Source organism: Akanthomyces muscarius, chromosome 2, assembly GCF_028009165.1.
Source record: "Akanthomyces muscarius strain Ve6 chromosome 2, whole genome shotgun sequence".
NCBI classification, from domain to species: Eukaryota; Fungi; Ascomycota; class Sordariomycetes; order Hypocreales; family Cordycipitaceae; genus Akanthomyces; species Akanthomyces muscarius.
The window spans coordinates 3444017-3467625 of NC_079242.1; the positions used below are offsets into that span (position 1 = coordinate 3444017).

General features: G+C 50.5%; 4 protein-coding genes across 4 annotated transcripts; 1 reads left to right on the forward strand and 3 right to left on the reverse strand.

The window, feature by feature from the left end:
* Nucleotides 1–641: 641 nt before the first annotated feature.
* LMH87_004272 (uncharacterized protein) lies at nt 642–6732 on the reverse strand (the record flags this gene model as incomplete). Its single annotated transcript, XM_056195464.1, has 10 exons — nt 642–2334; nt 2392–2475; nt 2570–3176; nt 3232–3296; nt 3347–3397; nt 3445–3516; nt 3570–3678; nt 3734–6233; nt 6296–6673; nt 6724–6732. The coding sequence occupies 10 exons, from the start codon at nt 6730–6732 to the stop codon at nt 642–644; spliced, it is 5568 nt and encodes a 1855-aa protein (XP_056049090.1).
* Nucleotides 6733–8023: 1291 nt separating this feature from the next.
* On the reverse strand, nt 8024–12550 carry LMH87_004273 (uncharacterized protein; the record flags this gene model as incomplete). Its single annotated transcript, XM_056195465.1, has 5 exons — nt 8024–8648; nt 8705–8794; nt 8850–9465; nt 9515–12296; nt 12356–12550. 5 exons carry the CDS (start codon nt 12548–12550, stop codon nt 8024–8026), a joined length of 4308 nt encoding a protein of 1435 aa, XP_056049091.1.
* A 7664-nt stretch (nt 12551–20214) lies between these two features.
* Nucleotides 20215–21098, forward strand: LMH87_004274 (uncharacterized protein; the record flags this gene model as incomplete). The annotated part of the gene is made up of 3 exons (XM_056195466.1): nt 20215–20277; nt 20659–20724; nt 20787–21098. 3 exons carry the CDS (start codon nt 20215–20217, stop codon nt 21096–21098), a joined length of 441 nt encoding a protein of 146 aa, XP_056049092.1.
* A 224-nt stretch (nt 21099–21322) lies between these two features.
* On the reverse strand, nt 21323–21824 carry LMH87_004275 (uncharacterized protein; the record flags this gene model as incomplete). Its single annotated transcript, XM_056195467.1, has 4 exons — nt 21323–21479; nt 21549–21599; nt 21674–21736; nt 21796–21824. 4 exons carry the CDS (start codon nt 21822–21824, stop codon nt 21323–21325), a joined length of 300 nt encoding a protein of 99 aa, XP_056049093.1.
* Nucleotides 21825–23609: the final 1785 nt, after the last annotated feature.

The window sequence follows — 23609 nt, forward strand, 5'->3', positions numbered from 1 at the left end:
TTTCATATCTCGCACCGTGCACCTCGAGCATGGGCATGGTCACAACTGCGGGGTAGGCAAAAGTAAAGACTTCACATTATCAACGTATCGGATGAAACTATAGACACTACTCCCAAGGGCTTCGGCGTTCGGCATGTTATCTTCTACTGTATAAAATCATTCATTTCTCATGCACTTCAGATGAGTGTTTCACCACTCCTAGACCAGTCCGACGCTGATACAACCAAGTAGAAGAATCATGACTGCGAGGTCTCGGTCCCGAAAAACTCACGGTTATCATAACGCTGGCAATCATTTCCCCATTCTCCGACAGCTTCACGTTATTTCAACTCTGACGCAATGGCAGGATCTAGGCGATGTCCAGTAAAAAAGTCGTTCGCACGCTATGATCAGAATTGCAATTATGCTCTCTTAGGCAAGCACCTTTGACTGTTGCCTAGTCTACAAGTCCTTAACCAGTCCGCGCTGGCACCAAGGTCAGAACGGGGAATGGTGGTAATGCATTTAGTTAAGACGTGAAATAAACTATACTATTAGATGCAGACAATATGGGAACCAAGGCGGAGAGGCTTCAATCCTCGACTTCAGGAACCAGTCAGCCAAGATGACACGCTTCCCTGATAGCACTGGAAACAATCCTGTCAAGAACCAGTTTCAATGCTGGACCTCAAGTATGTCGATTCCGAGTCGGTGCTATAACTTCCTGAATGTGATGTCTCGTCGCCTTCATGAGGCTCAGAATGATACATCATATTTGAAGGGTAGCCGTACTCATTAACACGCCCACCGTATACTACCTGCTCATGGCTTCCATGTTGCGCATAAACCGCTTGCTGGTCACGGACTACCTGCTGGCCGTAGAATGGTCGCTGGTCGTGAACTGGTTGCTGGTTGTGTGCTGCTTGCTGGGCATGGACTGTTTGCTGGCCGTAGAATGGCTGCCGGCCAAAGGGCGGCCGCTGCTCTTGAATTACTTGTTGACCATGAGCTGCTTGCTGACCGTAGAACGATCGCTGGGCGTGGGGTGATTGCTGTCCATGAAATGCTTGCTGGCCGTACAATTGTGTTCCTGGGGCAGATTGCTGGCCGTGTAGGAACATCTGCTGTGGGGCGTTCGTTGCCTGCTGAAGGAAAGGGTTTTGCCGGTGACGAAGTGGCCGCTCGATGCTTGAGAACAGCTGGTCATTGCCTGTCACCGGCCCGGTTGCTCTCTGTTGTACATTTGTATAAGGGAGATGAAATGCTCGTATGGGGCTATGCATCGGCGACTGGATATCCGGGAAAGAGTCGTTCAGCCGCTGCGGGAGGCTATGAATCGGCTGTTGAGCGTTGCCAAATTGCGTACTACGAAAACCGTCGGTGTGTGTTTGAGGGTATTCGTCGTCGCCTTGAACAGAACTTTCGCCACTCAGTGATCTCTCGACCTGAGTCGGCGCCCTGGCTGGATCAAGTCTCAGCGTGCTTGGAGGCTTCGTATCATTCGCGAGCGCTAGAACACGCCGTGGAGACATAATACTATCTCGAAGAGATGCCACGCCTGCAGATGCCTGCTGGAGAACCCTACTGATAGAGATCACATCGGATGCAGGGGGAGGAACGTCGCGATTAAGCGACAACTCATCATCTTCCAAGGATGAATCCGGCTCGCTTGGGGATGGTGGTGCAGGGCCAGGAGAACCTATCAAGCTCTCGGGAGACAACATTTCGCGACTTCGGGATATGACGCCAGGAGGCAAGGTCTGGTTGACTTGCATGTGACTAATCCTTCCCTTGGTGAGTTCGACGCTGAGCTCCGCATCACGAATACTCTCTTCGATGTGAGCAACTTGTAAAATAGTGCATCCCTCGAAAAACTGCCATACTGCACTTTGAACTGCTGCATCGCGCTTTGCATCTATGCCATTTGTTGCTTCGTCTATCAAGACAATGGCGCCATTTGATCGATGATAGCGAACCACGGAACGGGCAAAGCAAATCATTTGAAGAGCGGCTCTAGTAAGCCCAGCATCTGCCATGATAGTTTCCATGCCCCCTTGGGCCTCAATCTCGTCCCAAACACCCATGCCTGAAAGTATATCAATGAGTTCCTGATCGAATTCAGTCGTCGTACCGTTTTGGTCTTCTTCGGCGTCGATCTCAGCTGAAGCCAAGTTCTCGTACGAGAGGATGTTGAATCGAACGGACCCCTCGAGCTGCACTGGCTCCTGAGAAAGAGCAACAATGCGCGACCGAAGCAGTTGACGGGGTATGGTCGCAATATCAATTCCATCTATCTCGATTGTGCCTTCATATTCTAGGAAGCCAAGAAGTGCAAGAAGTAAGGATGTTTTCCCACTGTGTTTAGTTAGTTGCGTCGAAACGAAGTAGATCAACCCCAGTTGCCAAACTTACCTTCCAGTCCGACCAAAGAGGCAAACCTTCTGGCCGGGCTCAATAGTAAGAGATATATCTCTTAGAACGTCCGATTCACCGGGCCTAGCAGGGGCAATATCAGAAGAGAGTAACAGTTTTGTAAGGTGGATTTGCTGAAGAAAAAAAGCGAAGAGAGATGATAAGAGAGACAGCATACCCATAGCGAGCCGTTACTTGCTTGAACTCAATTATGCCCAGAGTTGGCCACTCCTTAGGCAATTGAAGCTCCGGAGGCTTGTGCTCTTGAGGTACAGACTTCATAAATAGAAAAAAGTCTGAGATAACCGCCCATGTGTCGTCAAATATGGCCCAAGACTGTGCTGTTTCATAAATTAAGTCGCTTAGAAGTGTCGCCTGGTGCAGCGCCAGACCGACCATTGCGGTTGTACCTCCACCTCCTCCGAAAAGAGCGGAGGCAGCAATGACCATGGCAGTAACGCAGGCAACAACTGACGACATCGCCTGGAGCCACTCCTCAACATAAATTGAGTAAACGAAGGCTTTTTGCTGATTGTCTATGAGACGGAAGCCATGCTCCATGTGATGGGATTGCCACCGAAGAGCTCGGGAATGCACAAGTCCAGTCGCAGTTTCTTGAAAAAATGTGTGAAGCGGCGCCATTTCCTTGGCTTTCATATGCCGTAGCTCACCAGATGTTTTGACATAGGCGCGCATAACACAGACTATGAGAGCCAGTAGCACATAGGCCAGATTCGTCGGGCCTTTGAGAATAATAGTGCAACTTAAAGTTAGAGCGGTACCATCTGGAGATACACATTAGCTTCTCGTTCTGGAAAATTGCCATCGATTCCAATGTACAGTAGAGGATCTTCAACAGACACGTTGGTAGCGAGCCCGTGAAATGGCTCACAGATTGGCTGAACCTGCATGGAAAATTAATAATACATCCCCAGCCGAGAAGGGAATACTGCACCTGTTGGCGATACTACTGCTACCAGCATCAGTCATGAAGCCCGACGTTGATCTGCGGAGTGTTAGCAATGTAAATGACAATGACATTCGACTACAAACCCCATGGTCACCTCGAGAAGCCGCCGGTGAAGATATACGCTAGCATTGGAGGTATTTTTTATTCGCGTTGTCCTGGCACATTAGTCAGAGAGGAAAGTTGATGGAGGTGAATATGATTCACATACCAAAACAAGAACAGGCCAACAAAGCATGAAAACAAGAATGGACAAGAATAACCAAGAAAAAAGCCGCTTGCGTTTCGTTCTTTATCGCTCCAAGCTTGCAATTTTAATTCTACACTCAGTCAGAGAGGAAGTGACCCTGCAATAGCAGACCTAAGAAAACTCACTGGAAAACACTTCTAGCGTGCAGATAAGTAGGATCAGGCTGCACCAGAAAAGCAGCTTCCTTTTCCCGATGGAACTGAAAAGCAACCAGAAGGCCATGGGCTCCCGATAGGTGTGCGGAACAAGGTCACGGTCGAAATTGAAACTCGGGAGATTACGCGCATCGAATGTGCGGCGAAGAGCTTCCTGTTCTCTTTCCTCCAACGCTTCAGGAGCGCTGACGTGCTGTGCCAGTAAGAAATTTGTGATATGCGCTTGGCGAGTGTTTGGCTCCAATTTAACGATGTTCTCTGCGATATCGAGAGTCAAAAACTGGTCGGCCACATCGAAGCTCTCGACAAGGGATGTGGCAAAAACGACAGTGCATCCCGACACTCGGAGAAGACCATCATTTCCAAGCAATCGGTATAAAATAGATGCTGCAGTTCTGCGATCCAGAGAGCTAAACAAATCGTCAAGCAAGACGACGGCTGGATTAGGATAAAGAGCCCGCGCGAGGGCTAGCCGCTGACGTTGACCACCACTCAAGTTGGCGCCACCGATGCCAACGATGTATCCGTCAGACCCGGGAAGTTTCTTGAGATCTTCATCGAGTAGACAGCACTTCATCACTTTCTTGAAACGTTGACTGTCAAAAGAGAGGGGCCCGATGACATTGTCACGGACGGAGGCGTTTTTTAGCCACGCAAATTGGCTATTGTACGCCATGACACCTGCAGAAAAATAAACAAAGCCCTCGGTGAGCTTGGACTCCCCGAGCATGGATTCTAGCAAGGCCGATTTGCCAGATCCGCGTCGCCCAACTAGCGCTACTATTTGGCCCCTTCGGATGCTCAAGTTGACATTGCGATATAGAGGTGATTTCGAGCCATATGGCGTAACTGTCACATTTCGAAACTCAATACAGTGTGGCAGAGCTTCCACAGGGGTTTGAGCTGTTCCCCGCCTGGAAAATGCAGGCGTTGCTCGCACGGGATAAGCCGTGGGAGTTGTGGTTATCAATGCCCTATCGTCTGTTCTGTCGTCGAGAGATAAAAAGGCTTGTATACGATCAAACGACTCCAACGTTACAATCGCTTCCGAATATGCCTGCGAAAAGGCAGACATGGGGTTGCACTGCAACGCAATGAGGTTCCAGGTTGAAAAGAACATGGCTGGAGAGAGTGCGGCCGTAAAGGTGTTGCAAAGTAAAGCAATTCCAACAACGGCGGGTGGCGTAATCAGACTAGAAAACGCGACAACCAATTCAAAAGCGGATTGCACCTTTCGGAATGCTTGGTAACTTTCCAACTCTTCAGCGTGTAGCTTTTCGATGAAGTCAGAGATCGAAGGACCAAGTCCAATCATCTTGATAGCTGATAGTTGCTTCAATATGTTTGACGTCTTCCAAATGCGTCTGTCGAGATCCTGTCTCCAGGTGGCCAAAGACGAAACGATTTGACGGCCAAAGAAGAAGGCAGCACGAGTGGCAGCCAAGGTAGAGAGGGCCAGAATTCCGGAGGATGGACCGACTAGGTAGGACAGGCAGTACATACCCAGACACCCATCAATGAAGACAAATGCGAGTTTCAAGACCTGCGATAAGCCTTTTGCAATGTTTTCGATATCAAAAATGAAGAGCATCTCAGCTCTCGAACTTTTCGCATCGAATCGTGTCAGATTTTGATGCTTCTCCAAGACAAGGCACGTCAAGCCTCCGCGTACTCGGCATACCAAGCCATTCAACGCATGCGTGGCTGTAGAACTCATTGCTGCCTTTCCGCCAAGTACAAAGCCGAGGCCGCAAAACAGTTTCACATTTTCCCGGAGATCCGTTTCGTTTCGATTGAGAGCAGCCAGGATTTCATACAGCACGAAAGGCTGCGCAAGCGCGAAGAGAGTATAGGCGAATCGAAAGGTGACCGATGCAGTCAGCGAACCACTCCACGTTCTGAGGCAAGTTCGCGCAAGACTCTTGGAGCAATGCTGATCAGATTGTTGCCAGATGTGCTTCAGCCTCTGATGCAGAAATTTTGGAGACAACTCAGGGTTGAGATTTCCTGATTTCCCCATCAGCGTCGGCAAGTCAAGCTTGAAAATAAGCATGGGGTTGAGGAATGCAAGGTTCAAGTAGCCCCAGCGGCCAGAGTCCAAACCATTGATACTGTGGTCATGGCGAGTTCTGCCGCCAGGAGGTCGGGTGCGCGGCCCTCGGTTGAAAGCGAGCAGCAGCAAGCGAGTAGCGCCAGCTACGGCAGCAAGTGTACCATTAGCAGAGCATTGGTCGTGAAAATAGATGCTCTTGGCACCATCAAGCACAAATTCCACAAGCAAGTAGTTGTTGAAGAATTCTGGCGCATCGATGCTGCGTCTATTCTCGGCAAAAATGACAGCCAGAACGACACCGGCGGCTATGAAACTGAGAAAAGCACTTGCGGGAATCTCATTGTCGCACGGCACCGCGAGAATAACGGGAAGCCCGAGGGCAATCAGCTCAATAACGACAAGGATAGAGGATAATAACTACAGAAACAGACATGTCACAGTTAGAGAGGTTTATCAGGAACGCTCATTGCTCAACTTACAAGCTTGGCTCGTGGGTATTGGCGGTGGCAATCGCACGCCGTCTGTTGAGCATAGTGAATCAGGGACGCTGGGATGGCCCCAAGCAACAAGAGAGATGTAATCACAGGAACAATCACGCCGTTGGAGTGCAAAATGACTCCGCTGATTTTGTTGATGCCGTAAAACACCGACGGCGTTGTCTGGGGTGGGAAAACCATGGCGCCTGCGTTGGCACGGCTGAGCAGCAGCTGATTGTGGATGAGGGTAGATTGTCTGTGACCGAGATTGCGCAGTCGGCGCCGCCGCACGATAAGTGCTCTTAAGAAAGGCTTTAATAAATAAAGATGGCGATGGGCATTATAAGCGTTGTCTGTCGCAACATCTAGGATTGAGGGGGGCTGTGTTTGGGTGAATATTTGAACTGGGTTGGCTGTTGGTAGCTACCTACATGTTGCATGTTGCATTTTGTGATTCCCAGCCAACCACCCTGGCAAGCAGGTGATCAGCAGTTAGCGGCAACGCCACAGACGGGGCACAAGCCAGAACCAAGTGTATTGGTACTTCGTTGTCCTGGTCCGCTAATAAATAATTTGTGGGTGACAACGGGGACGTGGGGGGCCTTGACGTCCGAGGGTCTTTTGTGCCTGTACTGCAGCTCTCCGCACTAACCGCACTATTATTTCATGCTAATGACGGCTGGAGCACCCGATTCAGATACCCTGCCACTGCTTGGCCGGAAGCCTGTCGGCGGGGAGGTCAACCCGTGAAGGATCTGGGCAATTGTGGAAACAGAACCCATCTCGACCCATGCTTGGGACAGAGACTGCTGTGACTGCAACAAATTCTCGGCTAACAAGTCCAATATTCCCGGTTCAGACGGTCTACCCACTGGCAATAATTAATTATGCTTTCAGCGTTGCGGATTCATTACGTACGGCCTACTCCTAATGATCCCATCCTCTTCCTCCAAGTCGCCACTTGTGCTGCAACCTACCAGGCCGCTAAAAAGCAGGCTGCGTACCCAGTGGCACGAAGTCGCGGACTGTTCTAAAAGCCACCAACAGCAGCTCCAGTGCCCCTTCGCGACCTGCGGCGGCGTCCCGTAGTCGTAATTCCTTGTTGCGACTGTCCTGTTGACAATCGGTAGGTAGTCCCCCGGATCGGTGTGGCCAAAATTAGCTCCGAAGATCTGACTGAAGTCTCTGCTTTGAATTCCTGTTTTCGTCTTGCTTCCAAGTGACCAATGGCAGAGAATAGAAACTTCAAACAGGATAATGTCCCAATGCTGACAACACCCTTCCGTGACTCGGAGTCACTGGAGTCCAGCGGTGCCGGTGCCATTTATGTTCACACAGTGCCTAGTACAGCTGCGGCCCTTCTACAAATAATTGGTGCGGCTGATCGCATGCCATTCTGTAGCTCTGATGTTGGGCGGTGGCTGGTCGTCATCGTGTTGTTGAATATTCGACGCAGGCGAGGTCGGCCGCCGGGGGTAGATTCGAGTCGTGCTAGTAAATCGGCGGCGATAATCCAGTGCAGCGGACATATATTTGGATGTGAGCTGTCTGGGACCGGTGTTGTCCTTTTACGTCGTCCCCCGACGTTTCTACACACACAGTAGACGCAAGATTACATCAACTGCTGATTTGCCCTCCGTCCTCTCCAAGAGAAAGATACAAAATAAGGAAAAAATACTGCCAATTTCATTGTAAATTCCTTACGCCAAGTCAGATACTAATATCGACTCCTTAGTCCCCGTAACCCCATCCCTCCGAGCTCGGCAAAGTCTGGTCGATGTGCGCTACCCTACCGTTCGATAGCTCGACAGTAAAATCGACTCCGGTGATACTCGATTTCCTATGCCCGACAATCAAGATCGTACAGTCTGGGAAATAATCTCGCATGGTTTTTTGGGCCGCTCTCTCTCTCTCTTCTTCGACACTGCTTGTCGCCTCGTCGATCAACACAACTTTGCTGCCCGTATCCTCGTAGCGCAAGATGCCACGTGCCAAGCAAAATAATTGCATTTCACCGTGGGAGTAGCCAACGTCGTTGAGCATAGCATCTAGACCGCCTATGCCGTTCAAGTGCGACCAAAGACCGAACCGGACCAGCAACTCTCGGAGTTTAATATCTTTCGTTTCGACTTCTTGTCTTTGTTGCGCATCCAGTTCTTCTATGCTCGAATTTAGAGTAAATGGCAGCATATTAGTTCGCACAGAGGCATCAAGCTTGATTTGATCCTGGGAGACGGTAACGATGCGGGAGCGCAATACGTCCAAGGGAATCGACGATATATCGATTCCGTCGATGGTTATCAAGCCTTGGCATTGGAGGAAGCCAAGGAGTGCGAGGAGCAAGGAGCTCTTACCACTAGGGTATTAAGTTAGCGTAAATGAACAGATTCCTCTTTAATTGTCGATATTTACCTGCCAGTACGTCCTATAAGGCCGACTTTCTGGCCCCCATCTATGGAGAGCGATATATTCTGGAGTACGGGTTGTCGTGTTGTGTCGTCACTGGAGATTATCAGCAGTTGAGACTCAGACGTGTAACATGGCGGTAATCGCTTACGCAAAATCAGCAAATACGTTTTGCAGCTCGATGTGTCCGAGGGAGGGCCAGTTCTCAGGTACTTGGAGATGCCTATCATTCGGCTCCTGTGGCGTCTCCTCCATAAAGCTTCGAAGTCGCGCGAGCGCGCCAATCGATGTCTCCAACGACGTCCAAGCCAAAACCAGGTGCTCAAGGGTTTGAGCCAGGAGAATTAGGTTCAAAAATGCCAAACCTATTGCTGTCTGCGAGGTGGAACCTCTCATAAAGAGCACAAATGCCATGAGAATAGTGGCGACTGCTGCAACCAGCAGGCCTAGGACGAGCCCTAACCATTGCTGGATACTGTACATATAATAAAAGGCTTTCTGGGAGTCATCTAGAAGACTGAAACCTTCCTCGAGAGTGTTAATCTGCCACCCAAAGGCTCGTATGTATAACAGGCCTTCCGCTGTTTCTTCAAAGTGAGTATACAATGGTGATTTGGATTCGAGGTCGAGAGCTCGTAGTTGGCGCGACGTTCGCAGATAAAACCATTGGATCGAATACACAGCCAGAAAAACAACAGGAAGTACCACTGCCATGTAGCTCGCTCCGGAGACAACAACGCCGCTCTGTACCAAGGTTGTGAACAAGACTGCCGATAATATTAACAACTGTGAATGATAGGATGCCATGAGTCATACCATAGAATGTTCTCATGAAAGCAATGGGTAACATTCGAGCTACCAAGCTCATATCTTGACTGAATCTGTTGGTAAGAACTCCGTTGTCGGTTACGCCAAGGAAACCAAGCGTCGCGCGCATAAGCGTTTGGACCAAATGATCATGCAGTCCTAAAGCGGTGCGAGGTATCAAATAGGCAAATAGAACGCCACAAGTGAGGGCAAATAGCAGACATGTGGCAATAGCGATGCCGGCATATCCGATGAAGTAGGTGTTGTCGTCAGGATGGCGCTCGATCCATAGACGCATGTAGATATCTGGGAAAATCTCTCCCGCGGAACAGAAAAACATGGCCGCACACCAGAGTGTCAATCTGAACTTGCCAATCGGATTAATGAAAAGCCAATACAAGCTCGGGTCTCCTTTCCGCAAGAGATCTGCTCCTGTGTTTTCCATCTTCACTGGCTGCTGTGCATCCAAAGACCTGCGAAACTGCGCTTGTTCTTTTGTGATCTCCTCTTCAGATTTGATACGACCTGGCACATTCATGATCTGGAGAGCTCTCTCACGAGATGTGCCTGATCTGAAGCTAGACTCCACTTTGACGATCCCATTACCATTCAGCTCAAGAAGCTGATCCGCCACGTCGAGGCACTCTGGCAGGTACGAAGAAAGCACAACCGCTGAGTTGAGCTCCTTCAGGAGTCCGTTGTTACCACAAAGTTGAAACAGAATAGCAGTTGCTGTTTTGCGATCCAGTGAGCTGAATATGTCGTCTAAAACAATAATAGACGCTCTTGCAAATAAAGCTCTAGCAAGTGCCACTCGCTGGCGCTGACCGCCACTGAGTTTCGAGCCACCGCTGCCGACTATGTAATTTTCTCCGTCTGGTAAAGCAGCGATGTCCTCCTCCAGTAGACAGCAGCGAACGACTCTGCGGAATAGCCGCTCATCGTACGGTAGGTAACCGATGATATTGTCTTTGATAGAGACATTTTGTAGCCAGATCAGCTGACCACAGAACCCCATGAACATGCTGCTGATGTATATGGCGCCCTCGATCAGCAAAGTTTCGCCCAGTATGCTCTGCAGAAGCAAAGACTTTCCGGCACCGTTCGGGCCAATTGCTAGGGTTATCGAGCCAGGATACACAGAGAAGTTGACATCACTGAGAATGGGGATTTGAGTGCCTGGTGGCGCAATCTTTGCCCCAACAAACTCAACAATGGGCCAGGTGGTTGGGTTTGCTGGGTCAGCTTTCTCATCAAGCGGCGCGATATCGGGGCTTTCTCGCAGCGTTCGAGGGTCTTTTCTTTCGGGGAGCTGCAGGAACTCCTGGATACGTCTGAAGCATCGAAACATGGACGTAATCGTCGGGTATGCACTCAAGAGGGTGGCCAACGGAGTCTTGATTAAAATGATGATCGAAAGAGAAGGAAAAATGGTAGCAGCAGAGAGCCTGCCACCAATCGTGTTCCAGAACAAGGCAGCAGCAATAACCACAACCGGCGTGATCTGCTCAGCGCAGATCACTGGAATACTTGCCACTGCTTCAAGAATTCGAAACTTCTTCGATTTTCTCATCTCGGCCTCGCGAAGACGCTGCAGATAGTTGCCGATAATGGGACCGAGACCAAACATCTTAATCGCTTTCAGCTGGCTAAGAATTGTCGAAGTCTTCCCCACACGTTCTTCTATGCTTTGATTCCATGCTTGATATGCCACTCCTATCCAGCGTCCTAGGAAATAGGTAGCACAGGTCGAAGCAATTAGAGGTGCGAGAACCACAAAACATGACTGCCCAACGAAGTCTGATAAGAAGTATATCCCTAGACCAACTTCGAAAAAGGTCACAGCAAGTTCGTAAATGCGAGGCAAGCCACCGGCAATGCCATCAACATCAGTACTCATAAGAGTTATTGCAGCAGATTTCTTCGCTTCGGATTGAGGCAGTCGTGCATTCTTCTCGGATAAATGTGTAACAAGAGCGCCTCGTAGTCGAGTAACGATGCGGTAGCTCAAGTGTTTGGTGGCCATTTTGGATAAAGTCGCGCCAGTGAAGGACAAAAACGTCGCACCCAACAGAAAGCCAGCTTCTGCGGTGCTCGCTTGCGGATCATCGAGAATTTCAATGACGCGATGCAGAATGAACGGTTGTGAGAAAGAAAACCCCGTGAAACATATCCGTGGGATCAAAGCGAACAGGAGCAGCCACATCCAAGCTTCGACACAGATGCGCAGAAGTGTGTTCTTCGATGCCCAACGTACCCCCTGCAAGTGCCGTTTCAGTTTCGAATGCAAGAGTGCAGAGGAGAATTCGGGCCCAATGTTGTCTAGGTCCTTCAAGCTGAGAACTTTACGAAACCCGGCAATGAACATCGGGTTCAGATACGCGAAGAACATTCTTTTCCAGTATCCAGCGGTACCTTCTTCTCCTAAAGACTCTCGCAGAGCTGGATCAATCAGAAGCTCACGCTTGCTGATCTCCTGGAGAATCAAAAGAAGCAAGTGTATGCTGCATGACGTAGCGGCGAGTGCCCCAGCCGGAGCCAATCCGGGTCTGGAAAAGAAAGAGCGGCATTTGACAGCTTCAAAAACGATCCCGATGAAAAAGTATATGCCTAGAAGAGCAGAGGCCTTGATAGCGCGTCGATGCTCAACGTAAAGGAGGCAGGTCACGGCAACAGCGGCGACAAGGTCGACGGAAGCAGCTGGCAGAGTCGTTTCGGTGACAAGTATATGAGATATAGCGCGAAATGAAAGGCTAGCTATCTCAACTCCCACCAAAGCAGCTGCTGCGATCTAGTCATGATGGTTGGTTGATACGAAACAGCAGTATGGGAATGCGACAGAAAACTCACAAGCTTAATCCACAGGAGCGGGCTGCGACGGACCTGAACTGGCTGTTGCAAGTAGTAGATGGCAGCCACAGGTGCCAGCACGATGAGCAAGCAGGAGGGAGCGAGGTCGAGAATAGTCTCCTCGAAATGCAACGAGAAGTCAGAGACCCCGGGGAGCTCCTGCCAGAAGACACCGTCCGCACCGGCATTGGCCATTTTAGCTGCGCAACCCCAAGGACTGCGCGAAAGCGTACGCAAAGGCGATGTCTGGAGCAGCAGTAAGAGGCTCTGATGGCAAGAGCTTGAGTGTGGACTGGGCAGAAAATGGCTTGTAGGAGGATGGTTGTTGAGAAAAGTCCTTGTTGGTGGCGCTGGGGTAATGGTAAATGAGATCCAACGCAAGCCACCCCGCCCGGGCCAGGATGGGGGCTAGAGGAAGAGCTTCAAAAGATCCAGGTTCCATCGCCTGCGGGGCAATGCCCTGATTTGAGAGTTGAAGAGGCAGGAGGGTAACTAACGGGCGCTGTTGGGCAGACTGTACTACTGGTAGAGCTACTTGCACTTGTATAGCTACTTGCAACAGGAGAGCCTACCCGGCCGAGAGGCGGGCGGCGGCGGCCACAGTACCTGTTACGGTAAGGCCGCCTGGTAACTAATGCAGGCGGTCTTTTCGTTGCTCCGTACGGAGTACTTAACACAACGTCTACCCAGTACGCGCAGTAAAGTACTGGTACGTACTAGTAATACAGATAGCTAGCTACGTTACTGGTGGTAAGCACTCTGGCACCCCCAGCCTCAATACGACTCTCCGGCTGCATTGTGACAATGTGATGTAGCCCATCTATAGAAATTCTATTACTAACGGAAATTCTCAATTTAATGGTCTGCCTGTCCCCTGTTTTGATACAGTAGAGTAGCTGCAGGCATGGAGCATGTGTGCGTTCCCCTTTAGTGGTGCCAATCAAGCCTCTGGACATCATTTTATATCGCCGGTCCGTTCGCCAGAGGAGACGGTAGCGATAATGATCGCAGCAGCCAGGGCAGGGGCGGGCGGATGTGACAGCCATATCAGCGGGTAGTCTCGAGCTTGCCCAAGACATCTTCAGGCGTTGCTAATTCCGCCTTTTCACGGTAATCGGCGGCGGCATTAACGTACCCCGAGCCCATAGCGATATAGTTGACGGGAAACGCTGCAGGAGGATGAGTGTTTAATTACGTATGTGCATCAGGCAGAGAGGGACGTACCCGATGTGAGTAGACTAGACAGCGCCAGACAGCTCGCCGATAAAAATCTTGAGGGTAACATGGCGTCGGCACTTGAATGAGAGAAGTTCTGCACGTCTTTGGAAGATGTGTAGGATGACGAAAACCATGAATGGGACGATGGGTCAGTTGTGCATAAATGGCCGAACGCTCCCCTCGGGCGACTGGCGAACTTTTGCCCCTTCTGTGAGAACGAGCGAACGGGTGCTGTGCAAGTGCTTCTGACATGGCTGAAGCTTAAGCCCTATTCTAGTCTCCTCACCGACTATGCGGATACTAATTCATGCCAAGCTAGGGACCCGAATTATCAGGGCAAGTCCAGGGACTCTACTTCGTGCAGAGCGTTTTAGCATGGCGAATCAATTAACACAGTGGCACCTCACTGTGTGTCAATGGGCGCGTGTACAAAGGCCCCCTCCCCAAACGATAGGCAGTGATTTTGCGTCGCCTGAGACTTTGTTCATGCTCCACAAGCGACTCGGCCTGAGGAAGTCTGGCGATACGATCCCAGTGCTCCTCCGCCCAGCAATCCGGGTGATGATTCGCTCGAATTCTTCGCCCTTTTGCGGCCTAATCCGCCACTAGGACTTACCCCCCATGTGCCAAATCATGGTGAAGCAATTACATGCCATTTTGCGGCGAGCTGCTATTCTCGTCGGCCTAAGAAATGTAAATTAAGCCAGCAACAGCAGTCGAGCCTAGCTTGTACTCGACAATGTTTCTTTTGTTCGGTGGCTACAGCGAGATGTATGACCACATGTATGGCTAGTATCAGCACCGGCCACATGCATGACAAAGTACATGGTAGAAACTTCGCAGATGTGATATCAGTCGCGCATTTTGGAAACATTGCATCGCGGCCACATCCGTACAAGATGCGCGTGGAACTTTTGCGTGTGGCAAGCTGGCTCGTCACAGGGTCTGGAAGCCAGCCTCTGCCGAGACTCGACGTGGCGCTATTTCCGTCACATTGCACAGATAAGGATGCTCTGTACAGATTATAATATCCGAGACCATGGCCGCCACTATTTGCCTCTTATTTGTTCTTAGTTTTTCCCCTTCTTCTTTGGTAGTTTTCGAAGGCACGTTTGAATCTTATTTCTCAATATGCGATGTGCATAGGCATACTGCGATTCTGTTGCACCGTGTCGCTAACAAACGGCAACTGCTATGGTGGCAGGCCACCTCACCCACTGTCGCCGGCTCTCGCACTATGTTGTGTGTCCATCAGGTGCGGGACACCAAAACCCCTGGTAGTCTGGCACTGTCACTGTGTAATTACTGGTCCAGTATTGCCTGGACTTTGAGGCAAGGATGGCAGACTGCCTAGTTCTTACTTATGGCTCTTGATCCCGAAGCCATCAGACGTGGGCGGCGCGACTACAGGGGACGAGGGAAGAGAGCGCGGGTGAAGGACGGGCTTGTTTGGCCAGCGCTAATTTTCGTATTGAGCTCCAACTAGAATCGTGCTTTCTGTAGAGCTAGCGGTCAAAAGTCAGCGCATGACATGCACCTTGACCCCTAATAATAAGTCTTATCCAGGCAGCCATGCCATGAAACCGCGCAATCGTAACTTCTGATAGGGCAAGTCGCTACAGTTCTACTGGTAGGAATGTGCTCAATCAAAGTACCAGTACATTCATGCTGGGGCCTTTCAATCTCACCTTGCAAGCCACTTGGAGCCTAGCCTCTGGCCTTCCTTTAGCAGTTTGGCGCCTCGCTCTAGGCAATCTGTGATTGGGTACGGGCCTGCACCATCCGCTTTATTATTATTTAAATAACAAATCATAATAAATAATGCACCATCCGCTTTCGTCTCTCCAGAAGCTGATTCTCAGTACGTGCTCTGATTGGACATTGGGTTTGTTATTCTCCGCACCTTCTACGTACGATTCGACTGAGAATCGGCGCCGGAATGGAGTCCGAGGTTGGTCGAGGCCGCTCAACTAGACGACATGAGCAATCAGACAAGTGCACTGATGAATAAACATTTCAGTTCTTACGTTACGTATTTCTAAAAAGAGGCGCTCGTCTCACAGTGAGATTCTGCAGGCTTGGGTGCCGAAAGAGCCAAGGCTAGAATGATGGCCATTGCAGCGCCAAATGAAGAGCTTCAGATGAAGTTGAGCAACACTTGGCACTTGCTGGTTGGTCTAGAAGATATGCCGCAATGGATAATGTAGAATGATAGAAGAATCGGTATGAGCTGCATGTCTACGGCACACTGCGTGCGCTGTGGGATCCTGAGTACGACCATGGAATTTATCCGATATTCCGCGGCGCCGAGCCGCGCAGTCCCCCGGCGTTTATAACAGCAATAACTTTGAACTAGTCATGCTTTCTGTTTGTGATGCTTTCTATCTCGGAAATTTGTAGGATTTTTTTAGAATCTATTCCTCTTATAGTAGGATGCAAGTGCTGCTCTGCTTCGTATGACGCTCGCAATAGTTTTAAACTCGCTCTACATTGTAATGAAAACCCTCAGATACTTTATTTCGAAACAGAGCTTGCACTTGCAATGGCTGATGATGGCGATGGAGACCCAAAGGCAACCACGTAGCCCGAGCTCTTCTCCTGCCAGCTTTGAAAACCCTGTCGCTGCAGGTTTACATACTCTTGGGATGGAAATTTGCGTAAGATAATGATTCGATGTCACACTTCGTCAGTCCATGGCTAGTTAAGAGGTGAGCAAGCGAGCAGCAATAATTCTTGACCCGCTGCCAAATCGTGGGCTTGCTGGCGAGTTACTCTTGAGAGATACTGCATTGACTCATGAAACATCATATATGTGACAGAGGAGCAATATGTGGAGGACCTTGTCTCATATCTTCTTATATCTTTAGCCAATCCCACGTGGACCGATATCCTCGGCTGAATTGTGTTGAATTTTTGTTTATCCCGTCACGTCTCAGCAGTAGTTACTCATGGTGAAGTAGATTGGACAGAGTCCGAGCAAGGTCGCACACAGAAGCTGATAACTTGGCTGAACCCTGGGAATATTACTTATTCGGTTCTTTGAACCATTTTTGGATATGTGTATTCTTTTTCAAGAATGCCTGGGTGGTTCGCAGTGAGAAGCTATTTTGCCTACCCTATACTACTATTTGCGGAGTGTTGATGGGTGTTCTCGCAGGAGCGCCTCGGTCTACATCAAAAGTAGCTGGCGAATTCAAAGTTATGTCAACGGTCCGAGTGTGTACTTTGAGTACCGCACAGATAATACTCAAGCAAACGTTGGATGTGCCATGCCTAGAAGTTGGTTAGTATCATAATTGTTCGGACGAGGCATTCCAGTCGTACATGCTGTTATTCCAGAGGGTAAACAGATTCCTGAACGCACGAAACGGGCTGAGTCTGGATACATTATGATAAGGGCGTTCGAATTTATTCAGAACCGATTTATCTGCTGATCCCATCGGCTCGGAAAGATTGAAATGTCTCTCCCGCATGGTCTCGATGGTAGCTGGGAGCTCAAGCGATTTCCTAATCCAACGGTGAACCCTCTACTTTCGGCAGAAACAGCCGTGACTACAGTAGAAAATACCCAAAGAGTAGTCTCGGAATATGATCGTCATGGTCATGAAGTGGACACCCTCTCATGGTCCGCAGCTAGCAGCATGCCGTGTCCCTCGACAATCTCCAGGGCTCTGAAGTCCGTCTTTCCTCGAAAACCCCCCTCCTTTCATTGATATCTCGCCCCCAAAAAACCGGAAGCTTACTCGCAAAGAAAAGGGGCCCTCGGCGGGCAGAAAATCGTGAGGGCAGAAGAAACCGAAACGAAATGAGCATCGTCTCAGTGAATTAAAGTATACACGAACCTAGAAGAAGCGGACGGCTTTAGCTCGGTTTTGTCTGCTTCTTTTCCCTGTCGCCGCAAATCCACGGCGACAACGGCACAATAATCTCGCCTCTGTGGTGATGAGCAAGACATTGTGTCATCCGCTCATGGGTAAAAGGCTCACGGTCTGTGTCGCGCTGTGAGAAATTGAAAAAAAGGTTTTTTCTGTATGCATAGCATTGTCTCTTCAGAGTTCTATTTCGATTTTTTTTTATGAAGAGACAGCATGCAGGCGAGAAGTCGCATGCACAACGTGTCTAGGCCAGCAACCGAGAATGCGAGACACACGACGAGAAGACACCATAATTTTCATCACTTGAATGGGAGGCTGTGCGGGAGACGAGGGTGCACAAATATATATAAAAAAAAGACGCACGGCGAAGTCGAATCGTTTTGAATTATATCTTCCTGCTTCCTTTCGCATTCCTTATTCTACAGCCGCATCTTGAGCTGGATTCTGAGACCACGATGTGTGCCAAAGAGGCTCACAGCAGTACATTATCACGAATGGAGAAATGATGCGCCGAAAAAGTCTTCTACATGCAGCACAGGACAAAGAGACTAGAGAGAAAGAAAGCGGCCGGACTTTGGGGCATCAGTCATGCTATTGCCTATGGAAAGCGAGGAGAGATATCCAGTGGTCATGTCTCTGTCTACTTTGCCGCCTTTTTGAACCTTTCTTTTTCGTCTGCTCTGAACAGAAGGCAAGATGTTCTAGAACTGATGACCGGGCGACGTCTGCGTCCAATCAGACATGTATTGGCCTGTCTCTTCTCGGGCGGGCGAGGAACGGCAACTTAATATTATGGTCGCAAGCAGAAAAGAGACATCCAGCCCCTGCTGGCATCACAAATCACGGACCGACTTTTCCGGCTGGCAGCAGTTGTGCAATGGTCTTTGGTCTGCCACAGCTATACACAGAGTGCGACCGGGTGGCATAAGACATAGCATCCATGCTTACTGACAGTATTGTTTACCTTTGATGCGATAGCCTACCAGATTCGAAGCGCTGTACGAAAACTGCGGTGAAGGAATAGCACTCCTTCCTGTGCGCCGCTGATGGTGAGGACCACGAGACGGGAGCGTGCTTGCATAAGGAGATCTTGGACCCTGCTGGCCTGCATACACTGGCCGACTGCAACACGGGTATCGGGAATGGTTGAGAAAGGAGAAAAGAGTCGTGAAGGATGGGGCTGACGACAGCTCTGCCTTGCATTTGTGCGCTTCTCGTCCCGTGGCCCTGCCTCAGGTTCAATTCTGCGGGAGCGCTATGAAAAGGAGGACATTGATGCCCGTATCACTTTGCGACAGCGGCCTGACCAATGAATCATATGGTGATCTACACTTGAAAGCTCATTGAGCCGCTACGTTTCAAGTTTGGCAATGGAGAGCTTGTCGCAACTTGCTTTGTACAGTTCCAGGAGAGCCATTTCATGCTAGTTCGTTCGTCTCAATTGCCCAGAGGTTATAGCATAAAAGATACACGGCTTGCGATAGCAGTTTGGCCATTCCAAGGCATGACCGTGAGGAGAAGGTCGTCTTGCGGAGCTGCTGTACCGGTGCTTCACGTGCTGGCCGTGATAAGATCATGTAACTCAACATCAGCTACGAATCTCTGGCCATTGAGTGACAAAATGCTCCCTGAGTACCAGTCCCAGGTTATCCAAAGACACGATGTGACTTTGGAGTTCTTGAAGAAGCAATTTGCTTTGTGGTAGGACCACAATCAATACCACCGAGAATTCAGTGGCTGAGGAGGAGTGCAGTTCAGGAAAGCACAGAGATTATACGAAGTGCAAGTACAACAGCCCGTAGCTCTTACTCTGTGGTGATCATTTGGAGCACGGCAGATAGAGATAGGACTGACCAACGAGTGCTCGGACTGCGTAGTACACGCCAGGCAGCTTGAGTGCTACGGTACCTGGCCGCCAGATACCGGCCCTAGATGACTCAATGCGCGGGCAGGGAGCAGAGATTTCAAAAGGAAGATTCGTAATGCACGGCCTAGCACTGTGATGCAATGTAGCAGATGCACAACGCAGTATTACGGAACCTGACGGGGACTCAGCTTAGTAGAAGAGTGGGCAACTGCAAGCCACTGCACGCACAGGCAGACGAGCGCCATAGAAAGCGGCGATTGACGTCAGGGGAGTCGCAACGAACTTGTTCTGATCTACTTCAAGGTAACACAGACGTCTCTAGTTCTGGTTTCCGGGAGAAAACAGCAGTGAGGGCAAAAGCCCGGAGATGGGGCTCGGTAGCAGCGAGCGTCTTGGCCTATCGAGGCAAATGCGACCCGGCTACTGGCGTCGGCTGCAGCGAGCCAGCGGTTGCACACACGCATCTGCAGCATTGTAGTCAAGTGGCCAGTGTGAGTTACACGAAACGCGCCGCGAGAAATGAATAGTCGCTGTGCAATCAAAAGACACGGTACGCACCATGCAGGAAACGAACTCACAAAGGTCACGCATGACAAACATGTGTTCGCATCAGCCATTCAAAAGTCCACAGAGCCAACTGGAGGCAATTGTCGAGCCACCCAGATAGCCGGGACCTCAGCTGTGGTCTGGCGGGTCGACTGGGATACATAGGGCGATCCATCGCTGTGCATAAAGATCATCCATCGAAGCTGTGGTAGCAGTTTACCCTTCTCTTCCGTTCTATCAGGTCCAAATGAGGCGGAGACGCCTTTCTTAGTTTTGCCAGCTCATCAAAAGAGGATACCGGCGGACTACTCCAGAGTTATCCGAATGGCAGTAGTAGACGATGCGGTCCACCAATGCGGGCAGACTGGCAAGTACTACCCGTGGGAACCAAGATTTCCCAGAACCCGGGAGCTGCGGTGGGTCATCTGCTTGCGGAGGCAGCTGGGGTAGCATTGAAAAGGTCACCATGACAAGCCATGGCCAGGTAGGGCCTTTAGCTTGAGCGAATTGCGCAGGCGGAAAGCGCGGCAGCTAGTACTGGTATCGCGAGAAAGAAGAGATACCCTGGAGCAGCATTAGCGGGAAATAATACGAGTGAAACCGCCGAACGTGTAAGCCCTGCCTCGCGAGTTTACCGAGGCAGAGGAGAGGTTGGAAGATTTGTTGGGTTGCAGTCTTGCTTCGAACGGCTGATAAAAAGCCCGAACAGCCACGGCAGGCAAAGCGCCAGGCCGGGCTACGGTATGATCCTACTTATCCATACAACAATATAATAGCGCTCTGCTACCGTTCTGTAGCTGCTCAGTAGTAATCAGTTACAGGGTGGCATCGGCGTGAGGGGGCGAGGTGGTTGGAAGCCCGCAGTAAGTTTGCGCCGAAAATTGCCAACACAGGAGCTAAATTGGTGGGCTTGGGTTGAACGCAGCGCCGCACCGAAAAACCGACAGAAAAAGAGGCAACCAAAGAAAATGACAGCTCAAGTATCATCTCGCTTCTACTTCTTTTGGTCATTCTGCGTAGAGCTTCTGTTCCATTTGTGGAGAATGCAGCTGCTGAATGGTCTGGTTCCTGCGCCATATGGGAGGCGATGCTGGCCAAGTTAAGCAGGGAGAGCCAGGCACACACACAACGCCTCTCTTCCCCGCTTCTATCGGTTGAGGCCATGTACCTGGACTTGTGCTGCAATATTTGCTTCTGGAAGCTCATAGACCGTGGGCTTGTGGTAGCGAGACGTTAGAGCAAGACGGTGCAAGTGAGAATCCAAGCGTGCCTGGATGGCACCAAAGCGCCGCAAAAAGTGGCAAAATTTCACTCCAGCCGGCTGATCCGAGTAGCTGAGGCATAAATAGTTTTGTCATTGATAATCCGGCAGACGAGGTACTAGAATTCCTATAGCTGAACGAGGGTCGATATGCTGGAATGGAGTGTGTGAAGTTCGGATATTCTCCGTGGCCAACTCTGCTACGGTGATATACAATGGTGATCGTAACAGCGCAGTACTCTTTCGGCTAGAAACATTTGCAGGATTTCTAGTGCTTCACTTGCGAATGCATTGCTGTAACAGGCAAAGAGAGCATTGAAAGGAGTGGCTCGGGCATCACCGGTAGAGTTACCCTGTCTGACGTAAAAGAGAGGCGTTGGTGCGAGCCTTAGCCAGAGGTCTATTGAGATTGCGGGACCAACCGACTTGTAGCCTTTGCTTGCCATGGCCTGAATACTGACCCAGTCTGAACTGATCCTACTGATGATTGAATATAGAAGGATGCACGTTTATGAATTGGCCGGCCTTGCTGCGAGGGAGTTTCACAGTACACGATGGGCAACAGAAAATGACATGTTCTATGCAGATTGCGGTAAAGTCCGAGTAACGATGCTCTGTATGATCAGCCATTTGCCTTGCGACGGGCCATGGCGGCGTCAGGCATGCAGGGTACCTAGCGGTGGCTGTGCGTGGCCCGAACATCGAAACGATGCGCAGGGCTCAGGGGCGCCCGGGCCAAGCGAGTATTGGAACAGATCGAGTATAGATATTGGACGCAAGTTGATCCCTAGATTGACGGGTGGTTGCGAATAAACGAGTGAAGATGACGAGGCATGGAAGTCGAACGAGACCCGGCACGTTTTGCGTCGCAGCGCCGACGTGGAATTCAAGGGTCGCTAGCGAAGGCCCCAGCATCGCTGTCGTGGATTTGCGGCAGATAGATTTGGGCTCCATGATTTTGGTTGAGCATTGACCATGGCGCAAGCTGAGAGCCAAGCAAAATTGTCGCAACCGTCAATATGTACTGTCGCTTTGATGTAAAGTGGCACCGTAAACCGGGGTGGCCAGGAGGAGATCAGGCGACGGCACAAGTGAGAGAAGCCATGCAGCGCTGAGGCAGTGGTTTAACGGGGAGGTCGGAATGGTTCGTCCCAGCATTAGCACTCTGGGGCGCCGCCAATAGAGACACTCCCTCGCCCAGCTTGGACGGACGGCGGGCCGGATCGTACATGAAAGTGCGGATAGCGAGGTGGACTTGTAAGAAAAGTCACATAATAAGTGAATTTAGTGGCCCGAGCGAGGCTGGAGCAGTGACTAGTTAGCCAGTGCCCTGGTCGCTCGGAGGAGCAGCAGTATCATCCGTTGCGATTGTTCCGGCGACGCCGACGAGAATTAGGCAGTTTGCGCCATCTGGAGATGGCATTATGGTACGACTCCGAATCGGGCGCCGATAGGCCCCAATATGGGGAGCGAGGATACGAGAGGCGTAAATGTAGACAGCGGCAGCAGCTGGGAATTGGCCAGGAAAATCGAGGACAACAACAGGCTTTCCTCTAGCGGGAAAGTAATCAGCGTTGGACGGGTGACTTCGTCGTCTCGGCGTGGTGTTTTAACTAGTCCCGCCACGGTTCGTCGGGCGGTTCTTCTAGGTCGGGCCTAGGTAGCGATCACAGTGACGATTCCGAGGAAATGGTGTGCACTATGCTAACCAACGGTAATGGCAGGCTCTACGCCGCGGCGAGAGAGAAAAGACTCGAGATAATTGAACTGTTTGGTGGGCGAGAACCGAGGTTGTAGCTGGCAGGAGATGTGCAATGCTCAGCCTTGGCCTTGTACAAACGGGCTCACAGCTGGCAGCTGGCAGCTGACAACGCCCAAGCACCTCTGCCGACACTTCCCAATGCCTACTGCCACCCTACATCGGTGCTGCTGTTGCCAGCTACCTACCTACCACTCTGTATCATTTGTTCATACGTATCAACTATTGGCAACGCAGTCAGAAATTCACCGCGTTCTTTCCTATCGTCTCTTGTCCACAAGTGCCGAGATGCCCACTTAGCCGCCAGCGGCCTGCACCTGTATTTTTGCCCTGTAAAGCTGAGAGTTGGCACCAAAGTCTGCAGTTCTGACAATCGCAGCGCCGATCGCCAATGACATCAGACTGCCACCAAGGGAGAACGCGACAGGGCAGTGCACTCGAACAATTAAGCACACATGGGATTTGCAATTCTGCATCCGTTTCCCTTGCATTCCCGTGTTCCATCTGCCGTTATACTCAGTACAAGCCACGGCCACAGGCTGCTCTGTGCAGCGCCAATTGCCGGACTCATCTAGCAATCCCTCGCCGACGCTGTTTTATCAGCATGGTCTGATGAACAAGTGCCGATTCCTGTGGTCTCTTGGCAAGATGCTGCCCACAGCACTTGGCACGACCCATAGCTGCCAACCAACTGCTAGAATTTCGCGTCGCCTAATAACTCCTTGGTG